The 26747-nt window shown below is 40.3% G+C and overlaps 1 protein-coding gene across 3 annotated transcripts in view; it reads right to left on the bottom strand.

Moving 5' to 3' along the window:
* The window catches only part of Gpd2 (glycerol-3-phosphate dehydrogenase 2), a 133511-nt gene that overhangs the window by 4773 nt on the left and 101991 nt on the right, over nucleotides 1–26747 (bottom strand). For all 3 annotated transcript variants that reach the window (XM_060390190.1, XM_021651366.2, XM_060390191.1), the window contains 10 exons: nucleotides 25078–25242; nucleotides 23694–23838; nucleotides 20229–20422; nucleotides 10830–10964; nucleotides 10504–10679; nucleotides 9819–9950; nucleotides 8846–9004; nucleotides 1765–1877; nucleotides 1571–1649; nucleotides 1305–1403 (listed from right to left, as the gene is read on the bottom strand). In XM_060390190.1, the coding sequence (XP_060246173.1) occupies nucleotides 1305–1403; nucleotides 1571–1649; nucleotides 1765–1877; nucleotides 8846–9004; nucleotides 9819–9950; nucleotides 10504–10679; nucleotides 10830–10964; nucleotides 20229–20422; nucleotides 23694–23838; nucleotides 25078–25242 (1397 nt within the window). The remainder of the gene's footprint in view (nucleotides 1–1304; nucleotides 1404–1570; nucleotides 1650–1764; nucleotides 1878–8845; nucleotides 9005–9818; nucleotides 9951–10503; nucleotides 10680–10829; nucleotides 10965–20228; nucleotides 20423–23693; nucleotides 23839–25077; nucleotides 25243–26747) is intronic.

The raw sequence follows: 26747 nt of genomic DNA, 5'->3' as shown, positions 1-26747 counted from the left end.
GTTTAAATTGTTTTCTATGTGTTTAACTCTGCTACATTCAAGAAAATTACTTAAAACCCAAGCCACACAGCATATTCCCTAAATTAGATTCTTATTGTTTCTAAAACCCTGGGTTTTTCAGGTCTAAATGCTGTTGTTTCTTTGCAAAGCACAGGAAATGAAGCATAAGCTATTTATTTAAAGAAGAGTTTTCTAAAATTCTGAGACAATAAAATGTTCTCCTGGAAAAAAAAATATATACAAGGAGGCATTAAAGGTTTTCAAAATCCTAACCATAAATCTCAAATTTGATTTAAAATTCGCATTTAGTTAAACAGTTAGTTAAATAGCTAAACATTCTTTTTTGTAATGCTGGACACAACCTTCGAAATTTTTCTGCATTTAGATTCAACAATGCTCTTATCTGCAGCTCATCTCCAGAGAGACAATTACCATTTCCTTTGCCTTGATCTTGTTTGTTTAACTTGACACAGTGAAGAAAGGGCTGACATTGACCAAAATCCCAGCATTAATTTATTTCATGTTCAGCATTCATCATTGCCATGGTGCAAGCAAGACCTGGCATTCATTTGAAATACCTGACCAAGAAACACTACAGAAAAAGAAACAGAAAAAGAGAAACTGTCTGCCTGGAAACCAATGAGCCCTTCCAATGATCAGAACCCTATGGACAGTTAGGGATAAATTAATGCATTTCTTTCCTTGGGTAATGCAGAGAATCTAGTGTGAGGTTACAGTAACAAAATAGATTCCCTTCATGGTTACAATGATTGAACAATTGAAACTTTGGTTAGTTGAACATCAGAAATGAATATGCTTAAATTTGTGGTCTTCATCCCAGAACTTAAGTTTCTTCTCATTTGCTTTTCTGGTTCTTCAAAATGTAAGAATTAAATCAACTGTATCCTTATGTGAATATAATTACTCAATGAATAAAACTAGAGATTATAATTTCTCCCATTAAAAAAAGAAACAATGACTCTCCATACTAGAAATATTATGTTGCCTCTCATCATAGGCAGTGGTCCAGCAATCACACTCCATCGCTTACTTTTGTAATTCTGTAAGCCATAATTAACTTGGATTTAATCTAAATTAACCAATAAAACAGATGCCTCTTACAAAGAGAAAGAAAATGACCAGGCACAAACAGAGCTCATCCTCAAGAGCAGACAGACCAAGTGCTGCTGGCTCAGCCTACGCTTTCAGAATGAAGTGGGTAATGGATAGACCTAAGAAACCATTCTTAGCTTAATGACAAGCAAAAGTAAAAACACAAGTACATCTGTCTCATCAAAACTCACCTGCAGAAATTCATTGAGCTCAACTTGTCCGTTTTTGTTCAAATCGACTTCATTGAGAATTTCATGGAGTGTGTTTTCATCCATCTGTATGTTGATACTCTGGACACAAAAGCACAGAGAAGTGAGGCTTTGAGTAAAGACAATGGATAGCCATCTTCTAATCTGACTAGACTGTCTAAAACTTCAAAAATATGACTTGTAAAAATGCTAATCAATATTTTTTTCTATATCTAAATACTGATAATGAAGAAAAATATATGTATTACCTCTAGAACACGCTGAACATCAACAATAGTAATGAAGCCTTTTTCATCTGCATCAAACTTATGAAATCTTTTCTTGTACCTGCAACCCAAAATTGAATAATAGCAAATAGTCTTACATGCAAGAGGGGAGAGAGAGGAGGAGGAGGATATGGAAGAAGAGCAGCAGAAGAAGGAGGAAGAGCTATTAGAAGTACCTATCAATGTCTGAAGGCAGCAGACTAATTTCAGTACGATCCGTGAGCTGTTCTGTTCGAGACTTATAGCCCATTTCATAGTACAGAAACTTTGTGGCCGTTTCAAGTTCTTCCTGAAAAAGAAAAGACATGTGAAAAAAGGGGGCAAGTTTCATAGGAGCGCTTGACTTTTCAATGTCTTTTATCACCAGAAACTGACTTTCACTGAGCCAACATCCAGCTTTACTTGAGAATTACCAACCACTCCTCCTAGGTGGGCAACTTTCAACACACTCTAAGCACAGATACAGAACCTTACACACTGTAACCTTACACACTTGATGTGTCCACCTGCATTCGCTGCCTGATTCTACCTGAGCTCTGGTTCCAGGCACCCTCAGGTGGGCCTTGGGCTCAGTTCATCTTTCTTAAATTTCATAGAGCATGTCATCACCTGCGTTTGACTGCTTCTCCAAAATATAAGGATGCTCATTCTACATGGTTCTACTTACTGTAGTGTGCTCTTGTATGCTACTATCAAATTCTACAGGAAGAAATTCGTAAAGCTTGATGACAAGCAAAACATCTCCTCTAGCACGGCTGGCTGTGCCTGTGGTCAGCTATGCAGAAGTTCTGCCAGCGGTTTCTCACAGCCAGAGTTAGCATGAAGCTGGCTATCCTCTGCAGTCATTCTCACTATTTTCAGTATCCCAGTTCTGAAACAAACACTTCCCTTAACATCCATTTTGTCACTCTCCATCTAACTACATCACGTGACTATATTAGTTTATGTTGTTCGCAAATTTCTTTCCTCACACATATAAATGCACACACACAGCCTGTTTCTGCTTTTGTCTGTCTGTCTGTCTGTTTCTGTCTCTGTCTCTGTCCCTCTCTCTCTCAGATACACACACACACACTAATACATATATTTCTTAATGCCATTTTTGTGAGTTTTGGCCATCTGACTTACTTTGGCCAATAGAACATGAATGGATGTAAATTATTCCACTTCTGAGTGATGGCTTAAAAGGACTTTCTATTTTTCTCTGCCTCTCTTGTTCCTGGTCCTGAGAACAAGCATAGCTTGGTCAAACATGAAAGAGAGACATCAAATGCTGGCTGATGTAGGTATGGTGTTGCCCACCTTCAAGCCCAGTGCTGGGAGAGTAGGGAGCAGAGGCCGGCAGATGTCAATGAGTTTGATGGCATCTTGGTCTATTTATGGAGTTCCAGAATAGCAAGGGATGCACAGAGAGAACATGTCTCAAAAACAAAAACCAAAAACAAACAAACAAACATGCTGGATGTGTCAAGCCCCTGAGATTGGTTTTTAAGATTTGTTTTACTGTATTTTAATTTAGCCTCTATATGTGTGTGGGTGCCTATTTATGTGTGCAGGTATACACACATGTGGGGTACCCAGGGTGTCCAGAAGAGAGCATCAGATTCCTTAAAGCTGGAATTACACAGGTTATGAGGTGTCCAGTATGGGTGTGTGTTCTGCAAGGGAAGACAGCCCTCTTAATGACTAAGTCATGTATACGGCCTGAGCTGCTGAGATGCTGTTTTTCATACACTATCATCTAGCAAAAGCCAATGTATATCTTGATTGTTTTGTTTTGTTTTGTTTCTCAACACAGGGTTTCTCTGTGCAGCTTTAGCTGTCCTGGACTCACTTTGTAGACTAAGCTGACCTCAAACTCACAGAGATCTGCCTGCCTCTGCCTGCCTGAGTGCAAAATGCATTTCAAATTCACAGCTTCACACCAAACAATGTTACAAACTCAGCTGGCCTCAAACACTGAATATGAAACTGAAATGAACATGCAGTGAGGCATGGCTACAAAGCCATGATGCAGACTATGGCAGTGCCAAGGCTTGGTGCTCTGTTTCCTTACAAAGAAAAACTGTTTTTCCCTTTCCCACTTCCTTTCTCTTCGGAAACAGATGCAACAAAAGAAATAAAATATCATAAATGCTGCATAATGACAAATTTGAATTTTAAAACTTTAAAAAAATGTGTCTATATCTACATCTGTGAGGTTAAATAAAACATAAAGTCTCTGTCTCCAATGGCATTCTTCACCAGCAGGCTTCTCTTCACAAAAGAAAATCCACCAGTCATGGTTTTAAAATGGACTCTCTTGTTCAAGGCATTTTTTCCAGCCATTTTACATAAGCTATTGCAAAATCCATGTCCTTGGACATGCTGCTTGGAGCCTTCCCAACAGTGACAAGCTCTTCCTCAATTCACATTCCTTTACTGCTTGTGTTTATCCACACTCCATCAAATAATTGCGACATTTCAAAGAAGGGAGAAATCTGTCCATCCAGATCAAACAGAAGCCTGGGGTGTCTGTCTGTCTAAATCACACTGCTACTTGCAATATAACTCTACTCAAGGTGGTTCAAGAAAGGTTGGTGTACCTATTAAAATATTTTATGCTGAGATTAAATATATCTCTTTCCAGCTTTTCCAACTTGCTTGGGATGACTTCCTATGTTTCTGTATCGCTAGTTACCTCCTGAAAGCAGCATCAAGTACTTTACTCCTCAGAGATTTGTCTGTCAGCAGCTTCAGCAGAAACATTATTTCAAAGCCCTATGCCATGTTGGAGGTTTTCTTCCAGACCACAAATTCTGTCATATAATCCCACTGTCAGAATATGCTCCTACAGAGATGAGGCAAATACCTTCAAAGGAGTAACACTCAATTCCATCTCTCTAGATACGTGATCTATATTAACACAACTGAAGAGTACACTGGAGTAGGGAAAAATCATCGTCCACTGTTAATTGACTGGCAGGCATGGCGAACAAAAGTCACTCTTCTTTTTCACGCATGCTATATTGATAAGCTCTGCCAAACTTAGCTTGAATAAATGAAGTCAGTCTAACCTAGGACAAGATTTTTCATTTGCTTCTATAGAAACACACCTGGTGCACTTTTGGCTATCGTTTCAATTTATTATTAGATATTCACTCACCCCTCTGCTTACAGGCACACCAGGAAAGCACAGCAGCAGGACTGTAATGTAAACACATGAACCAAACTAGACTAGGACAAGGGGACAGAGTGCTTGCAACCTGCTATCAAAGATCTCTTCACAGGTCAAAATTGGTGATTTAGTTTAAAAAAATATATTTTTGCAGCAATTCATACTTTATTGAGTCCCTAAATATCACTTCCATAACATTCTCCTGATCCTTACTCTAATATGAAAATGACATGTATGAAACATTTTTCCTTAGTGATGTCTTGTTAGTCTCCCATAGCCTACACTTCTTGCTAAATAATAATAATCATAGTGAACTTAATCTCTTATATTTATGAACATAATTTAGAAAAACAGCCAGAATCAATATGAAGACTGTTCCTACATCACAAAGACATAGTTTGCTTTCTGGTTTTTGAAATTGGTATTGCATTTGCTACCTTTTGTTTTCTGGATCAACAGTAGTGAAAGAATCCCAGCAGCAAATTCCTTGACTGTAATAAAATTTATGGAGTGTCATCTCCTATCTGAGTATGTCTTCTGTATGTTTTAAATTTGAAATTTAAAGTCTCACAATGAAAATAAAAATGTACCTTATATGACAATTACAGAATCTCCCTTTTTCTCTTCTGGACAGCATTTCCCTAAATATGTTCTGAGTTATGCTCATGCCCTTTCCTGCTCAGCCCTCCCAAAAAACAAGTTTAGACTGAAGTCTCCAAGGAAATTTCTCTGTTGTAATTGACAATACATGTAGCATTTCAAAAGTTTCAAGTCACCTGAACTAAAGCTTCTTTTACTTATTTAACACCAAATCTCCTGTTTGACCATGTTTGTCATCTTTGCACACCTTTAATTCATACCCTAGTGTAGACAGTTTGGCAATGCTACTTTCCTTCGTGTCTCTTTCTGTTCCTTAGTCATTCCCCAACTCCACCAGACAGGGCTGTCCTGCCTACTTCATTTTTCTCTATTAGTTGACTTTCAGCCTCACGGAACGATGTCTCCAAATGCATCTGAAAACTCTAAAGACACAGAAGCATTTCTGACATATGCATGTGCGGTATGCACCCAGTTAGAGCTGGAGGTCCTTGAAACTCTGAGCTATTTATTATACCCTACACTATTTGGCACCATATTCAGTATACAGGTCACTCATTGGGTATTGACCGTAGAAACAACACAATTCATCTATGCAGAGTTATTTATCACCCTGTTCCTCTTTCGCTTTTGCGAAATAATCCCAATGCTTTTAACCTTTTCTCAGAAGTACAACTTTCTAACCTTTTCATTCTTTTTTTTCCTTCTCTTTTGTACTCTCCAGACTGCTTACTGTTCTCATTAAGCTCCTGTGCCTCAGAAACTGAATAATACCTTTAGTTGCTTTGTTTTGCTCTGTTACTTTAAGGAAGTTGGGAGTAGTCCTAATACTGTACGTCTGCCTAAACTTTGAAATAAAGTTAAATCTCTCTTCACCTGGAAATTCTAAGCACAACTGGTTTTTAGAATGTTTTCCTACTTTCTAGCACAAACTGTATTATTATCGAATCATTCCAAGTATGATTTTTATAAGTACATAAATTTTATAAGAATATAACCTACACCTAAAACTGATAGACAATGATATTGTGTTGTCACCATGAAGACCTCAAGCACAAAACCTCGAAGATTTATAAGTCAGTACAGAGGCAGCAGGAGGGGGTCAGGGGACAGGTTTTGAACGAAGCTTCACGATTTACTGCTTGTAGAAACTGGGTCATCCCTTTGTAGCTGAGCACCAGCACATGCCTATAATGCTAGCTCTTAGAGGCTGAAGTGGTAGAATCATGAGTTCCAGGCCAATGTGGGCTAACTGTTGAGACGCTCCATCAATAGTCCAAAGACAGGGCTATTCTTCACACAAGGAGGACATCGAGACACTGACTAGAGATTTCTACCATCGATTCACTAAAGAGCATGATAATAGAAAACTTGAGTAGAATTTTAAAGACATAGGGACATTGTATCTTTGAAGAATGTAATGAAGTCAAGCCTATAAGCCTACCCTTTCACACACATTTCCCAGGAACTCCACCTTCAGGAATCTATAGAGTAATATGAATACTTAGAGGTTAGGCTACATGCCCAACACTCGTCTGCATTGTCTGCACATGGCAAAATGCTCAATGACACCCATTCACACATGTGAATATGCCCAAGAGCCATCTGCCCATGAACCATAAAAAGTGGTTAGACATGCTGGTGCCCTGACCTTGAGCTTCATGTTAGAAAGCAAAGAGATAAATATTTGCTATTTAGAACACTCCACTGGTATTTCTGTTACAGCACCCCTCATATACTGTTCCCCTCTAAGTCACAACTCTGTCTTAATCTTCTTACAACTCCCCCATCATTAACAGCTTTTCCTTTTGTTTGTTCTGTATCCTTCCTTATTGCTCCAGTTTCTATACTTTGAAGTGTTTCTAGGCCTAATTTCAGGATCACTTTCCACACCTACCAGCATTAAGTCCTTCCATGATCATATCTAAGACAATGGCTCAAAAACCAATTTAGAAATGTACCTTCAGCTAAGGCCTGTAGACAAATCCAGTGAGAGATTTTATATTCTCATAAAAGTCCCAAAGTTGTTAAGATGGGAACACTGGATTACTGGAAAGAAGCCAGTACAATGACACAAAGACACACCTGTAGCCTACATCAAGGTGACAATGACGAATACAATAAGAAAGGCTGACACTCAATCGTGATCTGAAGATGACTTTGGTAAGACTCCGAGTAGCTTTGGATGGGGTATGAATGAATATGCAAAGTACGGTGGCAAAGTTGAGACCTGAGACCTGAGTAGCAAGAGCCGTTATGAATGGAGATGGCTCTAGGGACAGTATTTACAGGAGTTATGAACTGACTCAAGTCAGAAAGTTGTTCAAGCCAGGCATTTTGGATACACCTGCGACCCCAGTACCTTTGTGGTAAAAGTGGGATAGAGATCTCAAAGCCAGCCTGGGCTACACTACAAACTCTCTCCCAACAAACTGTTCAAGAGGGAGAGTTGAATCAGCTAGGCCAAATAAAGTGAGCACTAAGAGCTGACAAGTACGTCCTGCCATGCGGTGAGGATAACCTTGGTGAGTTTGTCCAGGATTAATTCAGTGACGTGTAACAAAAAGTTACATGGATCCAGTTAAAAAAGGAATAGGTGAATGAGGAAAGTATTTTTATCAGCGTATCCCTATGATCATCAAGAGTTTGGGCTAATTGTAAAAAAGAAGATTTTCTGTGTATTACCAGGTTTGTGTGTGGAGGTTGGGGGGTCAGTGGGTTTATATATACATATTTGTATACATATATATATATATATATATATATATATATATATATATATATACCCTGACAAGTATGTGTGTGTATGTATGTTGTTTGTTTATGTGCTTATGCTCGCATGCATAGCCAAGCATCGCTGAATTGTCCAGGGAGGGTGCTTGGGACAGGGTTTCCTGAATGTCCTGGAATGCATTCAGTACACCAAACTAGCTTCAAACTCAAGAGATCCGCCTGCCTCTGCCTCCCAAGTGCTGTGCTTAAAAGTGTGTGCCACCACTGCCTGGAGAATTTTTGTTTTGGGGTGGGGGTAATAAAATGAAGGCACTAAATGATACGTTGGTTTTTCCTCATAGTGTAAAGGTCTCTTTTAAAATATTAAGTGATACAAATAATAATCCCTTGGTGTTCAGGCAGTGAAATCACTATTTTTTAGCAAATAATTAATCAAGAGCAGAAATTAAGAGTATTTTCAATGAGACCTAGAAAAGGCTATACTCAACTTTTAAACCTTTTGTATCTTTTGTGTCTTTTGTATCTTTCTTTAGCAGGAATTATAACCAGGAATTTAAAAGCATTCTCTAGATTTCTGTAACAGTAAAATTTTGACATAAGAATATCTTTCCATTTTCTAAAGGCCTAGCAATATTAGATATGTATAACACAGAGGAGACCTAACAGGAGACCTAAAATCATCATCAAAAGTCATGCAAGCCTTTACAAACATAACAAGCTGTTCCACGTTTATAAAGGAAACTGTGGTTGTAAAGGCTTTTATACAATACCTGTTTCTTCAGTTCACTCCAGTTCAGTTCTCTGGCCATCAATTCAACAATCCTAGGCAGGGCTTCCTCTGCAGCCTGGACATTGAGGAACGCCAGGCGGGTGCGACGTGAAATCATGTCAACTGCGGTGCAGGCGTATTCCTTAATCCCATATTTCACCTAAGTTACAGAAAACACGCTGGTTTGGATCTTTCTTCTAAAATAATAAAGCTTCACATTTGAAAAGTAAACCTCTGAGAGAAGGTGATGTTTTTCCCTAGCCTGTGTGGGTCTCCGTCAGACACAGGCACACTTGTGGCGTGATACAACCCTCCCCCCGTGCCTGCTGCAGTAGGATGGAAAATGGAGTGGGCTGGGGAAGACTGAATGTCACCTTACAGAACAGTGCGAGATGCAGACATGCAAGCTGCATGGCTTCTCACCATCCACAGGAATCACTTCTCTTTGCTAATGAATAATGGAAACACTCATTTGCATGGCTGACTATGCAGAGGACTCGGACAGAAAAGTTGTGGTTTCAGCTCTTTAGGCTGTAAAGTTTTTCCTGCCTCAGAGGGCAACAAATGAAGTTTACTGGACACTAGCTATTTGAGGCACAACGGAACCACAGCGTGGCGTCTGGTTTCACAGTGCCAGAAAATAAGTTGAGAAATAAGACAAATCCCTGAGAAATTATCAGAGCTCGAGGAGGGCCTGGAACCAGTCCAGATAGAAGCGATATGAAATTAAAAGATCTACAAATTCTAAGACAAACCAAATTTTCAGACGTGTGGTGCTTCCCTGAACAAACTCTGGAATTCACAGCCATAATGACACTATTACCGTTGTCAACATCAGAATTCAATATCTGTGAAAGCCCAAAACTTCACTCTAGATTTCTGGCTGACCTGTATGCATTGAAACTTTTGCAGCACGTAACTGGTAAAGGTAGGCAGAGCACCAGCACACAGGAAGTCCCTTGACCACTACCTACCTCTGCTTCGATGTATGGAAATTCTGACACAAGACGCACACCAACGACAGGCCACCGTTTTCCAGTCACACTTGCCATTTTGGCCACCTCGAAAGCCTTGTCACCATAGGTGGTAGCGAGATGCTGGGCCACCTACAGAAATAAAATAAAACTGTGTTATCCAGGCAAGGCACTCTAGACGCCATTCCTTTTAAGTACAGAACAAAAAAACACTATCTTCTTAGGCTGACGGTTTTCCTACAGCTTGTAACTAATAGTTCTCAGGGAGTATTAGGTTCGAACTTTGTGGGAGGAAACCACTTGGGTTCTGAATGCTTACACCAGCACTGACTCAGCATTCGTGTAGGACCGGATCAGTGACGGATGAAGCTTCAGCTTTCTTTTGTTCTTAATGTCGCTTCTGAAGACAACCTTCCTCACATTCAGGATGCAAAAAGTTTAGGGAAATTTGTGCACTGGAAACAATCCAAATAATCCGCAGATTTCAAAGAGAAACTAAAAGTGCACCACTTTTAAGGCAACTATGATAAAGCTGGACAATCTTTTCTGGTTTTCTTTTGCAGTATGCGAGAGCAGTAAGCCACGCAAAAGGTCACTGTAACTCAGGGAGGCCACACCCCGGCTAACTGAATGAGATCTTAGCAACATCAAAGCAGTGTAGTGAGTGTGGCAATGCACAACGGACCTCGCTCTCAAGCCCGTAGTCCTGGACAAGCCTGATGTAGAGTGTGGGGCTCCAATCTTTGCCTCCTTGAAGGAACAGCCCAACGGTCCTACTCGGCCCTGCTTTCAGGTTGTGAATCTTGATCGCTGCATTCACAGTGTCTTCTGCCATAGAGCGATACGTCGTCCATTTCCCTCCTACAAAGAAGTTGTTAAGCCATTAAGTTGGCATTCTGAATTAATAATAGCAAAAGTCACCTCTTGGCAAGAAATATGGCAAAATAAAACAAAACGCTTGTCCATTAAAGTGAAAAGAAACAATCCAAATAGGGAGTCAGCCCCCCATACCTGCTATTGTGATTAAGCCACTCTCACTGACATCCACAACATGATTTCGTGAGATAGATTGTGTGTCTGCAGAGTTGGGATCGGTAACGAGGGGACGAATACCACTCCATGCTGCCAGGACATCCCCTCTTCTCACTAGCAGAAATCAAAAATATTTCATAAAAGATGAATGTACAGGAAAGCATTCAGCTGAAGTATAAAGGCACAGGTGGGATCAGAGAAAGGAACCTGAAACATAACAAAGAACTATCAGGGTGTCAGTTCTGTGGCATAAAAAAGAATTTGCCTGGGGGAGGAAAGGACTTGAAGATCTGGGCAAAGGTGTCAAAGAGGAAGCCGCGGAAGGCAGTGTCGCCAACCCCAATGGGGAAAAAGATTACCACCGAGAGAAAAATAAAATATTTATGAATTGCTACGTTTCCTTCTAGAAGAAACCTGACTCTCTCCTTAGGAATGATAAAGACCTTCATTAACAAGCCCTGTAGCCAGATGTGCTCTCTCTCCAGTCCACTCAGCCATGAGCATCTACAGCAGGCCCAACTCTGTAAAAGACAGTTGCTAGTCCCAGCCATTTCATTTCACCTCAGAGATCCCTGCCCCAAAAGCTTTGGGGGTTACTCTCCTTAACCAGCTATCATTAGTAGCTAACTTGTCACAGGTAGACATCTGGTTATGGTGTACCAACATCTGACCTGGTTCCTTCTGGCTTTACTCTTCAAACTGAGGTGTCCCTCAATGGCTGACAATTTCTTTTCTCTGTTCTTTTCTCATCCCTAACCTCTGTAATTGCTCCTCCTGGTAGCTATCTAATACTTGTATTGTAAGGTATGAAAATTCTCTCAAATTCAAGATAATATAAAATTATTTTCTTATCTCTGGCACAATACTATTACCGATACCAAGAAATCAGATTACTGCTGAAAAGCGTTATGGCTGAGGGATACAGATCAATGTGTCTACAACGAGGGCAAGAGCACCTGTAATCCTTGCTCAGGAAGCTGACACAAGAGGATTAACACAACTTAGAGGCCAGCCTAGACTACTACATATTATGTTATGTTTCAGGCACACAGCAGCTACATAGATCTTGTTTCAAAAGCAAACTAGTTTTCTGGTAGAGATTAATTCAGCTAAAGTAAATCTACATATTTTAATGTAGTTGATTAAGGGCCAGTCTTAAAATGACTATAATCTCAAAAGGGGGCTATACATCCAACAGCTATAATGCAACAGGGAAGCAAGAACATAATGAGCTGCAGAGCAAGCCCACAGCTTCACAGTTTGGTCAGCTAGAGGCCATGTGAGACCTTATGCTAGGGCTCTGGCCCCAGATTTAGCCCTCTGGTGCTTTATATCCTCTTAAATAGGTGTGATCTTGAGATTTCTGTGGCCTAGGGTTAACCCAGCGTCACCGAGTTCTACAAGTCTTAAAAACTTTCAACATAAATAGTCTAAAGTGCTTTAATCTTTATAACATGCCTAAATAGGAAATTACTATTATTTTCCATTAGCGTTTACACAGCCCTCAGAGTCAAAAATAAAGCAACCTACCCACTTCCGACGTCACTGTGGTCAGTGAACAGTCCCTCCTGTGCCTGTGAAATTCCTTTGGTAGCCACACTGATCAGGAATCTGGTTTAAACTCTTGACGCTCCATGACTAATGTCTGAAGTATTTTAGAGAAAGTTAAGAGTTTCCAGAATAAATGTAAAACATATGCAAAGCAACTATCTGGCCAAGGCTTCGTCTTTTCCACTGTAATGGACACAAAACAACACATACCCGAGGCTGTACCATCTGAAACAGAGGCCTGACACTCTCAAGTAGTTCAGTCATGAAAGAGCGTGGAATGAAAAAGAAGAGAGATTAATCTCATCTCCATCCTTATAAATGGGACTGATCCTGTAACTGGACATGAAGAAGAGTTCAGAACCAGGAAAGTTCTTTCTACTTCATATCTCAGCATTGGGCTTTTAGCTTGACATTTTTAGCCTGAAGATGTTGTCAGTTTGAGAGGGAGTGGGCAAGATGCATAGAAGTAGGTGGGGGGGGTTGGAAATAATGTACCTGCTGTGTATAAAATTCTCATAAAATACAATGGAAGCTTCAAAAAGGAGACAATATAGATTAGAAACGACAGAAGTTTTATCAGATGGGTGTTAGAATCAAATTATTGAGAAAATATATTTTAAGAAAAATAAAAATGTATTTAAAATATGAAGTATTCTGTATGGCCTACAAAACTTTCACACTACTAAGCCAGAGTAAGGTCAGGATATCTATCTATCTATCTATCTGTCTGTCTGTCTGTCTGTCTGTCTGTCTGTCTTTCTGCTTGTCTGCCTGTCTTTCGGTCTACTTATCCATCCATCATCATACCCAACCACCCACCTACATATATCTATTTTCTATCTTCCCACCCTGTCCCAAACTTTACATAATGATTTTTACGGATTACTCAAAATGTTACTTGCTACTGAAGTCTGTAGTATGTAGCCCAGCACCACACAAACTCGGCAACGTCAGCTCAACCTCGGAGGCTGCAGCTGTATGCTCTGCCCAGGCAGAAAGAGCAACTACACATAGAAACATCAATTCTAACTTTCAAGGAAAAGAAATGGCTACTTACTGAAGCTGACAGATTTCTCCCTTCATGACCAATTTAACCAACATGTAACCCTTGCATAGCTATGAAACAAACCTTAATTAAAGTTCACTCACAAAGGAGATTCAAAAAGAGATGGATGTTCAGAACAACAAACCACCATCATGTCTTCCCATTTTCCCTAAGCTTTTGCAGCTTTGCTTCTCCACCAGGAAAGATCCCTGGGGTAGAACAGGAATCCTTAGAGGTGAAGAGCAAAGATGATGAGCATCTACCTAAGTCATTGCTCAGTCACTAAATTAACCACCTCTTCTGCCTTCTTGCATCTGGAATTCCTGCCTTATAAGATAGTGAGTTGTAACCCTCTCCCTCACCTCCATAACCCCATTAAACCAAGCATTTCTTTCTCTGCAGTATTTAATGCCCTAGACATCAATGAGCAGTACAGGTGGGCAAAGTCTTCTATCGGCACTGTCAGATTCACTAGCCAATAGCAGGAGCAACTAATCCCTGATTTAGGCAACCGAGGAAGTGAAATTGCATTTAACTTAAATTGTTAACATACAATCTCTAAAGGCCCCTGAGAACACAGGCAGGCTGATCCCATTAGATCATTGAGAAGGCTGTTCACATCAAGGCCACCTTGTCCTCATCTCTAAGGCACAGCCTCCCACTGACATTTGACTAGCTTGCTTTGCTCCTAAGAGATGCTGAGACTTATGGCTAACTGTTGGACAGAGTATGTGGAATCTTATGTAAGAAATGGGAAATAGTAAGTGCTGGAGAGGACAGAAACCCCACAAGGAGAGCAACAGAACCAGAAAATTTGAACACAGGAATCTTCCCAGAGACTGATATTCCAACCAAGTACCAGGCATGGAGATAACCTAGAACCCCTACACAGATGTAGCCCATGGCACTTTAGTGTCCAAGTGGGAAGAGGGACTGCCTCTGACTTAATCTGATTGGCCTGCTCTTTGATCACCTCCCCCTAAGAGGGGAGCAGCCTTACCAGGCCACAGAAGATGACATTGCAGCCACTCCTGATGTGATCTGATAGACTAAGATCAGAAGGAAGGAAAAGAAGACCTCCCCTATCAGTGGACTTGGGGAGGGGCATGGGTGAAGAAAGGGGAGGAAGGGTGCAACTGAGAGGGAAGGAGGGAGGGGCTCATGGGAGGATACAAAGTGAATAAAGTGTAATTAATAAAAAAGTAATTTTAAAAATAAATTAAAAATAAAAGTATTTTAAAAAAAAGTGTGCTTTCATACCTAATGCCTTCAGGGTCCTTATTTTCCATCCAAACAATACCCCTTTCTTACTAACCACATGAGATCAAGAAATGAAAAAGTACGTATACTCAACCAAATTCTCTCCCTCTCAAATTATTGTTCTGAAGCTGGTTCTATCATCTATCTTTGTAGCCAAGAGAAGGTAGTGAACACAAACTATTTTAACTCTCCAAAGGAAATCTGCAGGAAACATAGCAAACTAGACTTGTGTGTCTCAGAACTCAGACTCACACTGCTCACATAGCTAAGCAAGATTTCATTACCTTTTCATCTCTTCCTTGTCATGGCTTAGCAGCAGAGATTTTAAGATCTCTAAGTACTCTCTGATCTGCCAAGTAAAAGAGCACATACAGTCAGAAGTAAATATTATACTGGACTACTGAAAGGCACTCTGAGTCCAGGGTGGTTGGTGTCTTAAGCTTGGAATCCCTGAACTTGGGAGGTTGAGTCAGAACTGTCTTGGGTTCAAGACTAGCCTGGGCTACAAAATGAAATCCTGGGTGAGGAAAAAAAAAAACAAAAAAACAAAAAAACAAATGGAAGTGGTATACACTTTTAAGCCCAGCACTGAGGAGACAGAGGCAGGCAGGTCTCTGAATTGGTGATCAGCCTGGTCTACACAGAGAGTTCCAGGACTCTCTATGCTACACAGTGAGACCATTATCAAATTCATTTCTGTACAGCCTCAATAAATCACTCGTTCAATTTACTCTATGACCTAAAGAGTAAGATAGAAATTATAAAGGTGAACAAAACTTTTCACAGCTCCTTGAACAAAAGCTCAATGTGATTATTTTAGATTCAATTAATACCTTTTCTCTCATATCCTTGGCAGGACAAGTGTTTGCTTTAAAATTAATAGAAAATGAAGGCCACAGGAAGTGATAAGCATAAACGTGCGATTCTGCTTGGTGTCAGTTATTTAGGTGTGCATTTCAGGGTGTTCTTTCTCATGCTTGCCACTTTCAAAAAAAAGAGAGAGAGCCATGTGAAAATATCTAAATGAATGCGGGGGAAACAGTGTCAGAAATCAATACTTCTCTCCCAGCGTGTTTAACCTGCTGGAATGAAGTGTTAATCACAGAAATAAGATACCATATTACATTTATAAACTAATGAAACTAGAAAAAGCAAGGCGCGTGACACTCTAATTAAACAGCTGGAAGACAGCCAAGCCTGTGTAAGTTGATAACCCAAGTACAATCTCTGGCAGGGAAAAGGCAGGTCTGCAGTGAGTTGATATGGCCAGCTCGGCTGTTAATTGAATAACAGGCAATCTATAAACATCACTAATTGCACATGTGCAAGCCCATGTGCAAGTGCAGAGGCTGCCTCAAGAAGCACCCCAGAACACGGTGCGCCCAGACGAAGCGCCTGGAAAATCTTCTGTCTCTCTCAAACCACTGCAGCCGTACTTTCGTCCTCACCACGGCATCCCTCTGATTAGCCTCTGCACGGTAACTTAATGATACATTTTTCAGAAGATCATTTTTCTTCCTAACTCAACACGAACTGCAGAACTATCAATTACCCATTTCAGCAAAGAACAAACAAGTAATCTAGAAATTTCAGCCTGTGAATGAAAAGCTTTCTAAATCATAAAGAAGACATGGGCTTATTCCCAACAGGCAAAGTGCTTTTCAGAATCATTCCCAGGTATTCTGCAGAAGTGCTGCAGCTACTGTGAGCAGCACAAAGTGTTAGGATTTGACACTTTCCTCTCTCTCTCTCTCTCTCAGATAGAGCCATCTGAGGAGACTCAGAAACTGTTGTCAGAACCTACTTATCCATTTAATAAATCCTTTTTGTAGGACTATATCAACCTCAGTGAATGCACAGCATTTTGAAACTGCAGCTCTGGGCTAGTAAGATGGCTCAAAGGTTAAAGGCAATTGCTGTGCAAGCCAGGGAATCTAAGTTCAATCTCTGCAACCCATATAAAAAGACAGAGAAAAAGAGAGAGAGAGAGAGAACCAGCTTCACCAAGTGGTCCACCTACGTACCTACCTACACACACACACACACACACACACACACACACACACACACACACACACCATAATGAAGAATTGAATGCTATGAAGAACACTTGGATGACCATGAGAAAAGAAAAGAGCAAAAGGGAAAGACTCATCCCAAGAAGGCCCAAAGTAAACTTTGTTCTGAAGGCTAAGCTCTACCATAACCAATGTGCTCATTCCAACATGGTTCCACATAAGCAGAAAGAGAAGGTGGGAAAATGAGAAGTCCTTCTGCTTATGTCCTGGGGAGCAACCGAACAAGACAGAAAAGGGAGGGAGAGAGCATGAAAAGGGTGGTTACTAAAGTCTGCCTTGTTGGCAAGGGTTTTGCAAGAAAATCACCTAAGTACAAAAGGTTTGATGGGCCGTTGAGCATATGTTTCAAAATGGACCATGCAATACATACTGAGTTCAGAGATACCTGCTGCCTACTAATACCAAGTGTGAAAAAAGAGTCACTCATCCCCACTATACATACCACAGGGTGTCATTACCACAGATATAGTCACTGAAGTGAACCTGAGCAAGATGGCCCTTGTGACACAATGAGGGGAGGTTTGGGGGCAAGAAGCACGCCCAGTCCCCCAATAATCCAGGATACACAGAACACTGTCTCTTTAATTTGACAACTGTTTAATGCAAGCAACTACTGATCATTACAGAAGACTACAAACCCCTCAGGAAATCCACCATTGTAGTAGCAGCAACAATCGAAGAGAAATACTTATTAAATTGTAAAATAAATTTCCTGAAACCACTAATACCTAACTAACTTACTTTTGTTCAAAAAAGTCAGAAGTAATAGAATGTCAGTTATCTAACAAGCTTTGTAGTTGAAGACTTCCTTCCCAAGGTGAGCTTCAAGAACACATCTAGACTCATGCTAAAACATACTATCGTGTCTTTTTTTTTTTTTTGTTGTGCAGGAAAGAGATGTCTACACATGTGCTCTAGTAACTGAGCTCTGACAGAAGAACAGATTAGTTGAGGATTAAAAACCTTACGTGAAGAGGCCATTTAAGGACCATTCCTAACTGTCTAAGTAGAAAAGGACTCCATTGATCCAAGCATGATAGCACACTGCTTTAATTCCACTTGAGGAGGATTGCTATGAGTTGAAGGCAAGCCTGGGCTACATAAGACTCTGTCTGGGGGTGGGAGGAGGCAAGGGATAAAACTGGAGAGATAAAATGGGAAGATATATGCATAGTGTTTTAAGTGTGATAGCTAGTATTATGTCAAATTCACACAAGTCATCTGAGAGGAGGAACCTCAAATAAGAAAATGCCTCCATAGGACTGGACAATAGGCAAGCCTGTAGAGTATTTTCTTAATTAGCAATTGATGTGGTAGAGCCCAGCCCATTGTGGATGGAGCCACCCTGAGCTAGTAGTCCTGGGTTCTATAAGAAAGCAGGCTGAAAATGGCAAACTCACAGAGCTGGGTCAGGCCATCTCTCCACTTGGGTCCTCTGTTTTCCACAAGTCCAATAAGAACCCCAATTTTAGAATATTTCAAACAGGTTCTAAATCTGTGTTCATATGTGACTTTGGAAACTTTGAGATAAATTCAATGTAAATTAAATTAGCGAGGAGTGTATTACTTATCTAAATTATGTTGAATTATATTAAATTTTGTTTTGAATAACTAAAAAAAAAAAAAAAGAAAAGAAAGAAAAAGAAAGCAGGCTGAACAAGCCATGAGGAACAAGCTAGTCAGTAGTACTACCCCATGGATACTGCAAAAGCTCCTGCCTCTAGATTCCTGTCCTGTTTGAGTTCCTGTCTTGGCTTTCCTTGGTGGACTGTGAATCAGGATATGTAGGCCAAAATGAACCCTTTCCTTCCTAGTTGTTTTGGCCATGGTGTTTCATCACAGCAAGATAAGAAACATGAAGAAAGCACAAATGCTATTTCTGCCTTGGAAGATGAGGTAACTAATCAGGCTAGGAAACAGAATGATAAAGCTAGGAAACTTCTGAGACTATAATGCATAAGAAAGTTCAATATACAACTTTATGACATCCAAGTTAAAATGCCCAGGTAAGAACTGGAAAAAAGTCCAAATTAAGCTTTGCTATACTTTGCCCACTGAACCATACTGCTATGATGTGGATATTGGTTTCTTTCTCAAAGGGTCAATTTCTAGAAGTTAGGTCCCTATTTCAAAGATAATGGGAACTTTAAGGGTTGGGCCAGATAAAACTCTCTGCATTGAAAGCACCCTCTGGACCAAAGCTGGCCTACAGAAGGGCCTAGGTCTCCCTACCTAGTGCTTCATCAGCTCCCAAGAGCAATATATCCTAAAAGACCAAGCCAAGCCTGGTCCACCCTTTGGGTTCCCTCGCCTCTTCTTCTCCTCTCCCACTTTCATATATACTCTTATCATGTGATGTTTTCCTCCATGTAATAACTGAACATGACCAAAAGACCCTACCCATGGGGCTGCTGGATCTTAGTCTTTCCACCTTTAAAACTAATAGCTAAATAAACCTCTTTAAAGTACTTATTCTGTAGTATATTATCAGGTCAACAGAAAGACAACAACACAAGCTAATATATCTGTGGTACAGGCTTGTAATTCCAGTACTTAATAAGCTGAGACAGCCTGGATTATGCAGTGAGATCTTTTCTAATAATAATAATAATAATAATAAAAGTAATTTTTAAGAAAAGAAAGAAATACCTTTATTCTATTAAAGGTTTCCTTCTCTGTTTGCTATGGTTATCCTGTGTCTGTCTGGAAACCATACTTTCTCAAGCTACAAAATCTGTGACGCAGTATACTATAACATGCTCAAAGTTACAAAAGTATCTGGAGCATCAAATGCACCCCTGAAGTCTTCCCATTAGAAAACATCAGAAACAGGCTGCATAAGTCTCAAATGATGAGCAGAGTAGAGAAGGAAGGGCAATTTATTCCCTGTGCTATAATCTGGCCCTCACAGAGCTTCCGGAAGTCTCATAAGAGTTTAGCGAGGACTGAGAATAAAGGTCAGTTGGTAAAGTACTGGAGTAGTATGATGAGGCCTTGGGTTCTATCCTCAGTGTACATACATAGGACACATGGGTTCTATCTTCAGCAGTACATACATATGTCACATGACACACACCTATAATCCCAGCACGCTGGAGGTAAAAGGTAAGAGGATCACAAATTCAAGATCATCCTCAACTATATAGAGGTCAAGGATACCCTTGACCCTATATAAAACCCTATTTAAAACCCTGTCTCTCCTCCCTCCCACCCTCCCTTATGAAAAAGAAAAAGTTAGTAGTCTGCTAGGAGAGAGAGCACTTCCTGGCATGTGCAAGGCTCTAGGCTTGCCACAGCAGAAATAGGGATTGGAAGCCAAGGGTTATGGCATGCAAATGTGGTTATGTTTCAGGCTATAGCAAGAAATGCCCAGCAAGTTGCTGGGGAAAGCCTGGTAGATACCAAGAAGGAAGAAACAGTGAACTGCAGAAATATTTATGTTACCTTCAACATCACAGCTCAAGTAGTTCCGTACTTCATTCAAGATGAAGTTGATGTCTTCTTCAGAAGGAATAGGGTGTTGTGTGATGTCAGTTGGTGTGTCAGTAGTGCCAGCAATTGTCATCTTCTCCCAAGGCAAGAAGAAAATAACTCTTCCATCACTGGTTGCAGGGTCAAGAAGTCCCATGTTCTCGGGGCTGGAGCACAAAATAACATTTCTGTTTGGCACTCATGCTCAAATACACAAAACAAGAGAGAAGTTAGGTATTATTTTATTATTTTATCCTAATCTGTAGTCCTAAAATTTTTAAAAAAACCATAAAAAAATAAGAAACTGAGCAAATGTGATAATATTATCCTGTGATCTTCTCCCTCTAATAATGCAAGGTTAATTAATTGTCTTTCAACTGTTTTGGTATACTCTGGACCATTCACATTAGATAATGTCAGTGGGGAATAAATGCCTATAATTTCTTTTATTATGGCCAATTAACGATGACTCTTCAACCTTTCTTAGAGTCTATGAAAAGTATTTTCCTGGGACATTTGACATTTTGTACATCCCACAGTAGACAGCCTGAGAAGTCGATGAGAAAGTGAAGAGTGAAGCCAAACTTTCCAGAAACTGAAATGAAATCATGAACCCCTTCCTTCCTTGATGCCTACATGAAAATGTGCCATTTTGTCAAATATGAGATTTCTTACCTTGTCTCAAAGTGACAGGAGTGTTAGTTAACAAATGCACGGAGGAGAAAAGAGCTCAGTCCTTTATTTGTTTGTCTCTTATATTTGCTAAATAACAATGCCATTGAATGGGTCAAATGGAAAATAGGTAAGCAATAAGAACCTTTCAAACAACAGACACATGCATTACATCAATAATTAGAGTAAAAGACAAGCACCTTACATGGATGCAAAAAATCCTTCTAAACCTTAGCCAAGAAAATTTTCACAAGTACATGCTGCTCAACTTAAAAGCAGATCACAAATGCACTAGAAAGAATGGGCAACTGTAAACAAGCATTAACAAAACCCGAAGTTGGGGCTGGACAGATGGCTCAGTGGTTAAGAGCACAGCCTCTCTTTCAGATGACTAGGGTTTGATTCCCAGCACCCACATGGCAGCTCACAACCATCTGTAACTCTAGTTCTAGGGTATAGGATGCCCTCATCTGAGCCCCTTGGGCACTAGGCATGCTCAAGGTGTGTATAAATATGCATCCACATAAAATAAATAAATTAAATTAAAAATAAAATCCATGGATTGCTGACAAAAAACTAGTATTTGTATGTGCATAAGTACATAATTACACTTTCAAGAAAATGTCAAATTGTTAAAAAAAAAAAAAGTGGGAAGGATCCAAAAGGGTCATATTCAAATTGAGTAATAGAAATCTTTAAAGAGCTGTCACATCTGACTGAATTCTCACAGAGGGCTAGTGTTAAAGATATGTTCTGCGATGATATTCCTTAGAAAGGAGACAGTCACACTTGGTTTAGAGCATGCAGTAGACTTTTAATGTCTATTATACCCTTAAAACTATTCAAAGATTTATCTAAATGGGCAAGGAGAAGAGGCTAAAAAAAACATTTAAAAGAAAAGCAAAAATGTACATAAAACAGAAACCTCTGATCAACTTCATTAGTGCCTCTTTATGTAAACCACAAGAAGGTCCAGTCATTCTCAGCAAAGCTGTCAGCCCTGCAAAACTCTGTATCCTAAATTCAAAGAGCCTGAGAGAGCACCACTCATTGAGAGCCTTTCCCTAAGGTTTCCACCACCATCCAGAGGCCCAGAGCAGAAGGGAATTTCACTCTAACACATTGAAAACATGCCCAACATTTTCTGGTCTCTAAAAAGGACTGAATCTTATTTGCCATTAAAACTACAATTCCAATTCAATTGCAAGTCTTATAATTTGGGGGAGGCGGGTAGAGAAGGAGGCTCCAAATTGATGTGCCCTTAGATTAAGCCATCAGTCACTTTTGGTTGGACATTAACACATTCAAGTTCCAAGCTTTGGTTTGATAAATGGCTTTTTGTTGAAACAAAACATTCAAGAAAACTCAAGAAATTTTATGTTGACGTAATTTATGTACAGCCTTCTCATGGACCAGAAAACTCATGACGGGTTTTGACAACACACACGAGAAGCCTAGGCCTAAGATTCTAATATTGAGTAACGAGGCAGGAGGTTCAGTTAGATAAGTGCAACTATACTGAGACCCTCAGAAACCTCCACTGCAGTAAAAGCCATTTAAAGGGTGAAGGTGACAGCTACCAGCCGACACGTACCTGGAACCTGTAGAGAGTCAGCTGCTTAAGTAAAGACATATGTGTCGGGCATAAACTTAACAAGCACAGTGGGAAGACAGAGCTACGAACAAATGGTATAAAATTTTAAGAATCCACTTGGAAGTATCTTTCATCAGTTCTAAATTACCTAATTCATAGTCTCCCTCGAGGAAAAGTTTGTTTTCTTACAAAGGATTAGTTCTGCAAGGTCACCCTAAAGAGTCAGCGCTGGTGACAGTCAGTACAATGCGAGAGCCGCACAGCCCTTTTCAATCTGTATGATTCATTTGGTATCAGTGGGGGAAGCTTGCTAATTTATGTGTGTGTCTAGGATTAAAGGTAATGAACATTTTTCTCATGCAGACCATTGCTTTCCTGAAGAACCCTTAGTTAAACTGAAATCAATTTATTGTTAACCACTTAGCAATCAGCGTTAGAGCTAACAGTATGTACACACACATTACAGGAAAAAAATTGACCTCTTGTCAGTAGTAAAAAGCAGGCTGGAAGGAAGAGGTGATTACATTCATGTTCGGCAGTCAGTGGGAGTGCTAGTGTTGCTTTTGGAAGAAACCACAAATCTGAGGAAAATTCCAGATTGGTTTTTAAGAGTAAATTCACAGAAATAATTTTTGTATGCTGGGTTTTCTGAAGTTAAGATAATTCTCCTGGGGCTGGAAGGATGGCTCATCGGTTAGGAACACTGGCTGCTCTTCCAGAGAACCAGCGCTCTCTATTTCAAGCACCTTTGTTGGGCAGCTTACAACAACGTGTATTTCTACTTCCACAGGGAGGCAGAGGCAAAAGGGTCGCTGTGAGTTCAAGGCCAGCCTGGTCTACAAAGTGAGTCCAGGATAGCCAACGCTACACAGAGAAACTTTGTCTTGAAAACAAAAACAAAACAAAAAAATAAATAAATATAATAATAATAACCACCCCTGCTTCCCCCAAACACACACCTAAAAGTTGTTGCCATAATTTATGATCATTCTAATTGTGGAATGTTAGTTAGGGTTACATCAAACTTGACTATTCTATAAAGATACTTCTACCAATGATGCAACATGAGAAAAGGCCTCCAAGCTTAACTTCTACTAGCCTACACTCAAAAAAAAAAAACCTTCAACTTGAAAAAAACCTAAGGTGACAGAGTCAGAACAGAAGGCTGTTACCTGTAGTACCCGGGCATCACAATGTGGACACCCGCACTGGGCTGGCAGATGGGGGCAGCACTGTTATCGTCCATTTTGCGCACGGAGTCTGTGAAGGGGCCAGTGGCATTGATGACACATTTGGCTCTCACGTCAAACTCCTGCCCTGTGAAGAAAAGCAGCAGCAACTGCATATTCTGTTTGTTCTCTGCTCAGCAGTGCCGGCTTATTAGTTCATCTATTAACTTAACCTGCGGTGACGTATAGTACATAGCACCCTAAGTGACATGAACAGCCAGAGTTATTGAAGAGCCAAACAAAAGGCTCACTTCTGAGTAAATTTACCCAAAACAAGTCCAAACTAAAAGGGAGAAAAAGCAAACCACTTTTTCATTGTGGATCCCGGTCTATTTATAAAGTGCCTCTGCTCAGGAGGCTGCGGATACAGCTCCACTGGGGATAAGAGCTCGTCCCTAGCATGCGAAAAGCCCTGGGTTCAGTCCCCAGCACTAGAACCAAAAATCCTATACAGCGCTTATGAACAAAGTGCTAAACAAAGAACGTGGGATGAGTAAAGGATTTGTCCTTAAAACCCAAATGGAAAGAGAAAGAGGAAGAGAGGAAAGAAGGAAGGGAGGAAGGAGGGAGGGAGGAAGGGAGAAAGAGAGAGAGGAAGAGAAGGAATGAAGGAAAAGAGTTCACAAGTTCAGTGGATTAAGATACTTGACACCAAGCCTGAAAGCCTGAGTTTGATCCTGATAATCTATATGATGGAACTACAAAATTGACTTCCAAGTTGTCTCTGACCTCCACATGAAGGTTATGACATGCACATGTGAGTGTACATTCACACACAATTAAATCCTTCAACTCGAAAAAAAAAATATCTAAATGCTTAATTACATTACTATGAAAAATATATTTCACAAGTGTTGCTTTTGTTCAAGGAACGATGCAATTTTGCAACTGCCTAGCAGTAGGGCCATGGCAAGAATGGAACTCTGGTTGAGTTATAAGTGATTGACTCAAAGGACATGTAAATGCCCTGCCTGTGTCACCTAAGTGATGCTCGGAGACTTGGCACATTGATTTAATTTTATTAATCACATGTTTCTGTGAAGGGAATGAAATGCATTCACAGCTGTGAGAGTTCTATGGGCATTTATTATTATCCTTATCATTAGTGTTACTATTTAACACAAAGGGAAAAAATTGGCCAAGTCCCACGAGGGAAAATTTTCATGTTAAACCAGGCATTGTTGACAATAAAGAATATAATTAATATGACTGAAGTCTGCCTTAGCTGAAAGAAAAGCGACAGGAAAATCCTCATTCAGGCATTGTACAAGCACAGCAGAGTGAGGAAAAATGCCTCCCTGGTGGACCCTGGTGGACCCTGGTGTACCTGTGAGGACATCCTTGCACCGCGCGCCGCTCACGCGCTCCTTCCCTGTTTCGGGGTCTTTCTTCTTGAGCAGGCTCACCACCTCCATGTAATTGGCAGTGGCAGCCCCATACCGGGCAGCAGTGAGGACAATGGCGAGGTTCATCCGTGCGTCGTTGTGCTGTCCTGCAGCGGAGAGAGGCACAGGGGGAGGAATGGAGTCACCTCGAGCCACGGCCTGGTGGTACACGAGTGTGTCACAACAGATATGTCACATGTGTCCCTGTCACCTGGGATCTACGTGATGGCTGGGCAGCTCTACGGGGCACGGTCTGGAAACATGTGGTCAGCCTCGGGCGACATTTACCTGCTTCTTCAGGAAGCGCATTTTGTAAAGATAGGGATGATGGAATTATTCCTTTCCTACGGAACTGACATCAATTATCTCAAAGTTTTAAACTTATTTCTCAAATAAGTAATTATTCTCTCTGTGTGGGAACATATGTATGTGTCAGACTTTTTTCCAGTACAGAAAAACCATAACCATGGAAGCGAAGCAATTCAAAAGCTTGGAATATGTGACACCCCAACTGGTGTTGACGAACGATTTTTTATGAGTGCATGCCTATCTAGCATTCAAAATCAAGACTTTCCTCTTCCATAGAGAATCTCAGTATTTCATAAAAGGCTTTCTCTTCCTTTGAATTTTGATCAGGGCTCCTTAAAATGTAACATTTTTTTTTAATAGCACATAAAAGGTAAGAAATTAGGCAGGGCAAAATTTAATTACAGAACAATTCCTACCTGTGTTGTTAGAGATTTATTACTGAAAAATCCTAGTTAAAGAAAACTAAGGGGGAGGAGAAGGGGGAAGAGATGATTAATCACTTTAAAATACTGGCATCACTGGAGACTTTTCCTATTTATTATTGCCAGTGGAGTTAACGCTGACCAGGGAGAATTACTCTACATTGCAGGGCCAGGTTCTCTGTGCCCTGAATAATTAATTATCCGGGGCTAGATGTATTGAAGCAGAGTTCAAATTCCCACACGTCGAGATCAGTTCTATCAAGATAATACTGATACAGGGATGAATCTAATGGAGATTGTTGTTGATTTATGCCACCAGCATACCAAACGTGTAGTATAAATGGTTTATGTAAAGTTTCTTCCTTGTGATTCAGTCTGGGAGCCCTGAACGAGTCATATGTTCCAGGGAAAAGGGCAAAGTTATAAAGAGAGAATCGATGACTGAAGATCCTGCAGCCCCTCCCCACAAACATCTTATTCGAAAGGTGCCTAAAGAACACCAGCTTGGAAGAAACTCTCCTCCTAAGTACATGCACTTTAACGAGAGACTGGCTACTGAGGCCTGGTGTGCAAATTATTTTATGGTTCTGGGGTGGCTTTATCCAAAACTGTGTCATTTATTACCCTTAAACTATCGCATTGTATTTACTTTATCAAAAACTTCACAGACTGAAGTAGTGAAGTAGTGAAGCAAGAAGCTGGGAAACAAGCAGATTCTATCAGCTTCAATTCAGCATGACTCTAAAGTGGCTTAAAACAGGCAAGTTTGAGACACCAGCTTTCATTAATGTAAGTTCTTTAAAACCAGTGTACTCTGTGCTAGATGAATATACGCATCCCAAGCAATAAAAGTGCATGTCACTCTACAGTTGCTTTCTTTC

This window comes from Meriones unguiculatus, chromosome 8, assembly GCF_030254825.1.
Source record: "Meriones unguiculatus strain TT.TT164.6M chromosome 8, Bangor_MerUng_6.1, whole genome shotgun sequence".
Lineage (NCBI taxonomy): Eukaryota > Metazoa > Chordata > Mammalia > Rodentia > Muridae > Meriones > Meriones unguiculatus.
Note: the sequence above shows the minus strand (reverse complement) of the source record. Positions and strands in the feature narration are given on the sequence as shown.